Source organism: Sinocyclocheilus rhinocerous, unplaced genomic scaffold (assembly GCF_001515625.1).
Source record: "Sinocyclocheilus rhinocerous isolate Xijiao unplaced genomic scaffold, SAMN03320098_v1.1 scaffold6111, whole genome shotgun sequence".
NCBI lineage: Eukaryota > Metazoa > Chordata > Actinopteri > Cypriniformes > Cyprinidae > Sinocyclocheilus > Sinocyclocheilus rhinocerous.
In genome coordinates this window covers 22704-31932 of record NW_015656632.1, presented here as the reverse complement: position 1 = coordinate 31932, position 9229 = coordinate 22704, and the positions used below count along the sequence as shown (strand labels likewise).

The window sequence follows — 9229 nt, the reverse complement described above, 5'->3', positions numbered from 1 at the left end:
GTCTGTTCTGAGAGTAAAGGATCGTCCATATAAATACATGTGCCAGCGTTCACAAGCCCAAATGCACGCCAATGCCTCTCTCTCTCCCACTGAGTATTTCTGTCCCGCAGTACTCAGAGCCCGTGAAGCAAAAACAATAGGCATTTCAATGCCATCATGCAGCTGTGACAGGACTGCTCCGACTGCTACTGCTGAGGCGTCACATGTCACCAGGGTGGGGCTGGAGAGATCAAAATGAGCTAGAGTTGGTGGTGACGTGAGAAGGTGCTTGAGTCGTCGAATAGCCTGCTCACAATCCGCTGTCCATGCCCAGGGGGTGTTATGCTTGAGTAGCTGTCGTAGAGAGGCAGTGATTTTCGAATACTGAGGTAAAAACCTGAGATAGTAAGCAGTCATGCCGAGGAAGGATGCAAGCTGTCCAGCTGAGGTTGGCACTGGAAGGTTGAGAATGGCTTCAACGTTGGACTGCAATGGTGCGATACCTGAGCTGGACACCCGAAGACCAACAAAGTCTACTGCAATTCGTCACGGAGAGCACCGAATTTGCATGGCTCAGCAAGGCTTTTTAAATCAGCGACAAGCTGACTGGCTGATTCACCCGATCACTGGCATCTTTGTCTGAAATTTAGGCATTTCAACAGCACGCTATGAGTCTTTTGAAAATGTCCTTTTAGTCGTGCAACTGCGTCAGAGTATGTATTTGCAGCGCCAAGCGTCTGGAAGATCCGTAATCCCTCAGCGCCGAGACAATGGAGGACAAGTGCACGCTTTCTCCCGTCCGGGACATCATCCAAGCCCGCGGCTACAAGGTACGTCTGAAATGACACATACCACCGCTCCCACGGCACGACAGGTTCACCAGCGTGGGGCAGAAATGGCTCAGGGGGAGGCAGAGATAAAGCCATCCTCGTCGCCAAATGTTATGCTCAACAAAAACACATGAAAACAAAGCTTCGGGTGAATGCTAGTTTACTCAAGGAACTTCAGCGGCAACAGAACGGAATACGGTACAACTGTGAAGCATGCACATCAGCATGACTTCACGACAGTATTACTACAACAGATAATAACAACGAAGAACTGGTTAGCAACCACAACACATAATAGGACCCCTTTAAATATCACATACGTTCTGACTGGCTATGATTTTACAGCATGGCAAAGTATCTTTACTATGCTGTTGACAGATGAATCACTTATGTGGTTTATGATGTCTATTGATTTGTAGGAATTATGTAATCTAAATTGTAATGTATTCAGAAATATTGGCATGCATAAAAAAGATACATTAATAATTAAATATAGTGATTCCTGACACACACATGCAGTTGGGTAATGCCACCCTGAGCTTAAACCAGATACCGTTCTGTCTAGTAATGCACAACAGACCTGCAACCCATGCCAACAGGGTTATGAGGGGTTGTGTGGGGTTTATATCTGTTTTTTTTATTTACAGTTTATTAAAGTATTTTAAGTTATTGTATTTGCTTATTACAAAAAGTGCATATCCAGTAAAATAATGTACTTATTTAAATCTACTAATGAAATAAGGCATTATGGGAACTAATATACATTATATTCAGTATTATATATAGTAGTTTAATAGTGTCACGGTGCACTACTGTGAGGAGACAAAGGAGCACGGAGCCGTAGGAGCATTCACAATTAACAGTCTTTATTAACCTTAAACCAGGGGTAACATAGGGCAGACAGGAACATTGCATGGACGACACTGGACAAAGGAATCACGGAACAGACTACACTATAAATACTAGACTTAACGAGAGAATAAACTAGGCACACCTGAACCAAATAACTAATCAGACAAGGGAGAAACTAGGTCACGGAGCACGTGGGGGAGGAAAACAAACACAAAACAGTCCATGGGCGTGACATTACTCCCCCCTCCCGGAAAGCGTGTCCCGCGCCATAACAATTCCACCAGGGAGGGGGGGCGGGCGCTCTGGGGGCCTCTAGGGATAGGCTTACACGGGACGGACGTCCTCCAGAGCGGTACCCGTTCCGGGACCCATGGCGGAGCAGGCAGCTCCGTGGCCTTGGCCTCAGCACTCGGCCCGGCCTCTACGGCCGGATCCCTATAGCACCCCCCAAAAAAATTCCTTGGTGGAAATTTGAGGTTATGAGTCCCTCCGTGGGCCTGACGTAGGAGCAGCGGCCCTCTTTGGACTGGACTTGGGAACAGGAGCTCTATCTGGGCTTGACATGGGAACAGAATCTTTTTCTGGGCTTGACTTGGGGATTGGAGCCCTCTTTGGGCTGGACGTGGGAACTGGAGCTCTTTCTGGAGCGGACTCAGGGGCTGGAGCCGACACTGGAGCGGACTCTGGGGGCTTCTGGACTGGAGCGGGCTCTGGAGTGGACTCTGAGGGCTCCCGGACTGAAGCGAGCTCTGGAGTGGACTCTGAGGTCTCCCGGACTGGAGCGCCCGGCACGGTTCTGGATCGTGGCCGGACGCTCTCCAGACACCGGAGGATCCCTTCCCTCCAGCTCAGTCCAGTGGTGTCTGGGAGGTCCACGGGGCGATGGTAATTGGCCCCGATCATATCAGAGCAAATATTGCTTTTCCCCTCTCAGGTTAACATTTTTTACATAGACATAAATGCAAGCTTCCACAAATATTGTTTCCCTGATTTTGCATTAAATTCTGCCTTCGTGAAATCCTGGAAGGACTCATATATATACCAGTATCCACATAATCTGAGGATCTGCATTGTATATCGCAGAGAGGCTGCTACTCTCTAGGACACTGCATGTTTGGACAGTAACATAGTGAACAGTGTTCAGTTTATACAGACTTGGTTGGTGTTTTGTGTGCCAGAAAGCTACAGGTGTTTTCAGGTGGGGTGCTGTCAGAATGCCCATACATGTATCAAAACAGGAACACACACACACATTGCTTCACAGTATGAAGACGACAGTGGGCGTGTGCATGGACAGCTGGGATTAATATCTGTGTAGTGTTTTCATGTGTGTGTGTGTGTGTGTGTGTGCACTGAGCTCTGATTCCATTTCACACAGAATTGGCACAGGGCTGAAGAGTGACTGTACGCTCACTGCATCCAGCGTTTACACAGGATAAAAGTCATTCCTTTCAACTGCCTTACTACGAGTTGCTAAACACATCTTTCCTTTCCAACCTCTCCATTCTTTTCTTGCTCTGTTCTCTCTTTTCTGATATTGCACAGCATTTTTCAATCTGCATTATTAAATGTTAGCATTTAATAAATATTTCTAGTGAACTGGCTTATGCCCTGTCATTTTCTTTCAAAATAACTTTTGACAGGAAGAGTAGCAGGTCATTTTCTTGTAAGTAATTAAAAGAAATTTAAATAAATGAAAGATAAGCTACTACTACTTTTTTTTTAAAAATCGCTAATGTTTACTAAAAACACAGTAAAAACAATAAGAACAATAATAACTGTTTTTTATTTGAATACATTTTAAAATAGGTAATTTATTCCTGTGGTGGCAAAGCTGAATTTTCAGCAGCCATTTCTCCAGTTTTCTGTGTCACACGATCATTCAGAAATCATTTGCTGCTGAAGAAACATTTCTTGTTGATGAAAACAGTTGTGCTGCTTAATATATTTTGCGGAAACTGTGATATTTTTTTCAGGATTCTTTGATAAATAGAAAGCTCTGAAGAATATAATTTATATCAAATACACTGTAAAAAAAGAAAGTACCTGTATTTTGAATCACTCATTGCATTGTGTTGTGTTTTAGGGCTAAAAGAAATGTACCAAGACATTTTCTTCTTTTTTTTTCTTACAGTGTAGAAAAATGTCTATAATGTCTTTGTAACATTATAAATGTCTTTACTGTAATTTTTTATTAATGTATTTTCTAATAAAAAAAAATCATACTGCCCTCATGTACACTACAGTTTTTTTACTGTAGTGTACATGTGACAAAAAAAAAATTTCCTTTTTTTTTTTTTTATATTTAATTTATAAGGTGTTTAATGCACTTGTTTATTAATACTTTTCAGAGTTTCCATCTTTTTGGGCAAATTTGATAAATAGTATTTCTAGTTTTTTTTCTGACCATGGGACCCCTGATTGTCAGGGTTTTGTTCAATTTTGGGTTGTTGGCATATTGGAACATTATGGAACAAGATCTTTAACTGAATAGCATATGCTCTGATTCACAATGCAGCTTATTCTGGTCTGATATGCCGTGACCTCTTATGGCTCATTGTGCCACAGTAGTGCTGTCGTTGTGGATGAGACTGCCTTGTCACAGAAATAGCCCATGCAGCTTTAGGATATCTAAGGTGCCATACTTATCAGAGTTCGATGTAACCCAGCCTGGCCAACAATCAGAAGCTCTCTTTGATATCTCTGTGTGTGTGTGTCTTCACAGACATCCGAGAGACAGCGTTTGTGTATGCTATCACGGCAGCGGGTGTGACGCATGCAGTGACTCAGGCCTGCAGCATGGGGGAGCTGCTGCAATGCGGCTGCGAGGCCACACGGAGCAGAGTGCCGCCTCCGCGTTTAGCCAGTATTGGCCCAACTGAGGGGGTCAAGTGGGAGTGGGGGGGCTGCGGAGACGACGTGGAGTTCGGCTACGAGAAGTCCAAGCAGTTCATGGACGCCAGGCGGAGGAAGGGCAAGAGTGACATCCGCACACTGATAGACCTTCATAATAATGAGGCCGGACGACTGGTATGTTAATTCATCTTTATCTTGACACATGTAGCTACAAAATAAAAATAAATAAATGTTAAAAATTGTTTACACAGGCTTTTACAGTCTTTTAGAGTCCACAGGCTTTTTACAGTCCATTCAATTAATGGATTACATTTAGTAATCCATTAATTGGCCCTACCTATACATTCAACAAAAATAATGCATTAACATACACAACTATTCAAAAGTTTGGGGTCAGTTTTTCCTTTTTTTTTTAAAGAAATTATTACTTTTATTCAGCAAGGACACATTAAATTAATTGACATTAAATACATTTAAAATGTTACAAAATATTTCTAAATGCTGCTATTTTGAACTTTGTTTATCAAAGAATCATCATGGTTTCCAAAGAAAAATATTAAGCAGCACAATTACTTTCAACATTGATAATAATAATATTTTTTTCTTGAGCACCAAATCAGCATATTAGAATGATTTCTGAAGGATCATGTGACACTGAAGACTGGAGTAAAGACTGCTGAAAATTCAGCATTGCCATCACAGGTATAAATGACATTTTAAAATATATTAAAATAGAAAACAGTTAATACAGTATTGTAGGAGTGCTGTGTTTAGTACGATAGTCCGTACTAGGATGCATGTGCAAGAACAGTTAATGCAATAAATGTCATTTTGTCCTGGTATTTAGTTCTTGGATCACACAACCCTTATTATCTATAAAACAATAAACAAAGTTAGGAATTGCTATGACTAGCCAGGTATCTTGTATTTACTTAATTTTTTTGTTAAAGGCAGCCTCACATACAGTAGTACCTGTCGCCCTCATGCAGGTTTTTGTGTAGATGTTCGTAGATGTTTTTTTTTTTTATGTTCCTGGTATGATATCAATGTGGATAGATGTTTTGCATTGATGCATAGATGATACAAGCACAGTCGTGTGCTGTTTTGCCTGTACAACCCTTCAGAGTCAAGCTTAAATGAGCAGATCAAAAAGCCCAATGTGCACTTCAAAAACCCAAGGAAGAGCTCGCAAATGTTATGAAAATATACTTGGCAGAGGCTGGAGAAGACATTATGAACTGAGTTGAGACTAGTTTCATAACATCACCACTCTCTCTGTTCCCTTATTGACTGTCTATATCCATTTAATAAAGGAGTGTCATTTTTTATATAAAAAAAAAACTAGGGCTTTCAAGTAATAACATTAACATGCATTCAATATATTAATGCATTTATTTGATTTAACATGGAAACTGTTTCATTCTGTTCTGTGTGATTACTAAAACAGCATTCGGAGCTAATTGGAAGTGATCAGAGCTGCAGTGCAAGCATCCCTTTTAAACACAACCACTCACATACACACACTAAAGTCCCTAGTGCAGCAGGCGTTTCATAATAAAGCTCAATAAATCATATACACATATTCTGCAAGTGTAAATCACACAAACTGCAGACCCTAATAATTACACAATTAATATTAAATTAATAATATTTACTTTTTCTACTTTGAAAGGAACTGGATGTGTTAACTCATAATGATTTTGTAACTGTTTAACATAATATGAATGAATTTCAAGTAAATGCTGTTTTTATACTTTCTATTCATCAAATAATCCTGAAAAAAAGTATCACAGTTTCCACAAAATTTCTGCATTGATAATAAGAAATGTTTCTTGAGCAGCAAATCAGCATATTCAATGCTTTCTGAAGGATCATGTGATACTTAAGACTGGAGTATGGCTGCTGAAAATATTATAACAATTATAATATTTCACAATATTTTCATTAATAAATGCAGCCTTGGTGAGCAAAAAAAACATTAAAAAGTCTTACCGACCCCAAACTTTTGAATAGTAGTATTTTTCATTTTTCTTTCATATTTTAGTATAGCAGAAACAAATTTAAGTGTGTCTTTAATAATAGGAGTGTTTAAACCTTTGTTTTTTTTAAGCAATCATCTGATGTCAGCATTGTAGCTAATTTTGTAATAATGCACAAGAGAAACCTCTGGTGCAAGAGTGTGCTAGATCATTTTGAAGTATACAACTACTCTTATCTCAGTTTACAATTTTATAGTTCATTATTATTCAGTAGTACTGAATCAGTACTCTAAAGAAGTCAGATTTACGGTTTCCTTCAAGCCATCATCAGTCGGCCACTGGCCAAATCCTCAGATTAGTTATTCGCTAGTGTCAGTAGTGCTTCATCTTCCAGGGGTCACTGCCTCACAGCCTAAGGTCCCGTTAGCATGGGGTCAGTCACAGGTAAATAGGCATTAAGGGGGCATATAGGCATGTTTGGCAGATGGTGATTTTCTTCTACGTTAATGAGGACTCAAATGCCACGCAGCGACTTGTTTGGAATTAAAGTGAGCAAAAATGTTAATACAGCATTTATCAGATGTTAATTTCGACAGGTATAGAACTGTACAAATCTCTGTTTTCAAGCTCTTGGATTGGCTTTCGAGTGGCTGGAGGCTAAAGAGGGAGGGGAGAGACAAGGGTAAATTCCTTCTAAATAGTTTCTCCTTTTATCTCACTGAACTATCTTTGTGTCTTGAACTGCAGGCGGTGAAGAATTATTTGAGAACTGAATGTAAATGCCACGGGCTGTCTGGCTCTTGCACTCTGAGGACCTGCTGGAAGAAAATGCCTCACTTCCGCGAAGTGGGTGACCGCCTGCTTGAGCGCTTCAATGGGGCATCCAAAGTGATGGGTGGAAATGATGGTAAGACTCTCATTCCAGTGGGACAGAACATCAAACCTCCGGACAAGCAAGATCTCATCTACTCGGCCGAGTCGCCAGACTTCTGCCTGCCCAATCGGAAGACGGGTTCTTTGGGCACGCGGGGGCGAATGTGTAACAGCACGGCGCTGGACGTGAGCGGATGTGACCTTCTGTGTTGTGAGCGGGGCTACCGGGACGAGACGGTGGTCCTGGAGGAAAACTGTCTCTGCCGTTTCCACTGGTGCTGCGTGGTCCAGTGTAAAAAGTGCTTGGTCAGGAAGGAACTGAGTTTGTGTCACTAACCGAGAACCCTTGACGATGGGATTGAGAAGAGCGATTCCAAACAAGGAAGTAGTGCCAGTCTCAGAACAAAAGAATCTACAACATTCCAGATCCATGCATATACATTTCAAACCCCGAGGCTTTGGAAAAGCCTAGAGGAGTGTCTGACTTGTGATTCACCCCTCAGAAAACCCAGGACCACTAGTCTCAATGACTACACTCAAGATTTAGGAGGGGTTCTTCAGCTGTGAAGTCAAGACATTCAGAAATCTTCTTATCAAAGGGCTTTTGTGCATCTTTTTCTGTTAGATCAGCCCTATGTACAGTACATTATGAGTGCAGACTGAATGAATGGAAGCACATCCACATCAGCACCACAGCCATGGTGTAATGGCTGTTCATGCTCTGAAGTGACAGATCATCAAGGATTTGGCATATTGCTCTGTAAAGTGGGCTAGATATGGAACAAAGACTGTTATTTATAAGCATTTAATACCATCATGACTACTTCTTGTGATTAATGCCCTGTCATTTTCTTTCAAAAGCACTTTGAGAACTTTAAACAGAAAGATTAAAAGTTAATTTTTCTTTTAAACTCAAAGGTAAAAAGCAAATGCAAGAGAAGCAACATGTAAAAACTCTTTATCTTTGTGAGATATTTAATCTATGGGGCTTTTAATGCACTTTTACTGATACTGATCACTATTTTTCATTGGTTTGCTCCTAAGTTGAATGCATTTTCATGCAGTTTGTGTTGGTTTTTAAGAGTACTTGTATTGTTGACCTCATATACAGTATATGCTCTGAAAAGCCTTTCAGTATGCTAACACTGCTCAGCAGTTCTCAAAACAGATTACAAATGATCATTAATGACAAAGATCACAGAAATATATGAGAAATTGTCGTTGTTTATCACCTTATTGTTTTGTTGTTGTTGTTTTTTCAAAGGATTTCTCACTGGAGTGTTAACAGGTCATCAAAACATAATTTCAACACCATGTTCAATAAATTCAGTGTCATCCAAATGCATTATGTTTGAAATATAATATTTCTGCAGTACAGTTAATGAAATCAGAAAACAGAAATGTTAAGAAACAGACATAAAGAATGCAGAGCTTCACAAGCTACTTAAGGGGTCAGCCATGAGACTTTCATCGAGTGTTAATCTCAAGCACCCTGTCCTTTGTTTGGAATGCATTGCATTTTTGGAAAATACCTTCACAATATATCATCTGGAGTTTGAGCCACAGACCATTGAGAAATAAAATTTTCAGATGCATTCGTTTTAGGCACATAAGCAAAATAGATTTGAGACTGAAAATGACACTAAATCTAAACTAAATGTAAATTAAGATGAAATGTGTTGCTTGAATGACTGCATCCAGCTCTATTCATCTGTAGACTCTTCTAAATTTGTTGATCCTCTCTATTACGCAACTTCATGTCTGAAAAAAAAATGTGCGGAAAGATGTGAAAAATTATCTACTACTCCACAAAACAACTGTTTATAAAGTGATCTTGCAATAATTAATTCCAGAACTGTA

The 9229-nt window shown here is 40.2% G+C and overlaps 1 protein-coding gene across 1 annotated transcript; it reads left to right on the top strand.

Moving 5' to 3' along the window:
- Positions 1–394: 394 nt before the first annotated feature.
- On the top strand, positions 395–8180 carry LOC107720729 (protein Wnt-6-like). The gene is made up of 4 exons (XM_016528549.1): positions 395–560; positions 675–809; positions 4387–4691; positions 7244–8180. Exons 1-4 carry the CDS (start codon positions 395–397, stop codon positions 7703–7705), a joined length of 1068 nt encoding a protein of 355 aa, XP_016384035.1. The 3' UTR covers positions 7706–8180.
- The last annotated feature ends 1049 nt before the right edge of the window (positions 8181–9229 follow it).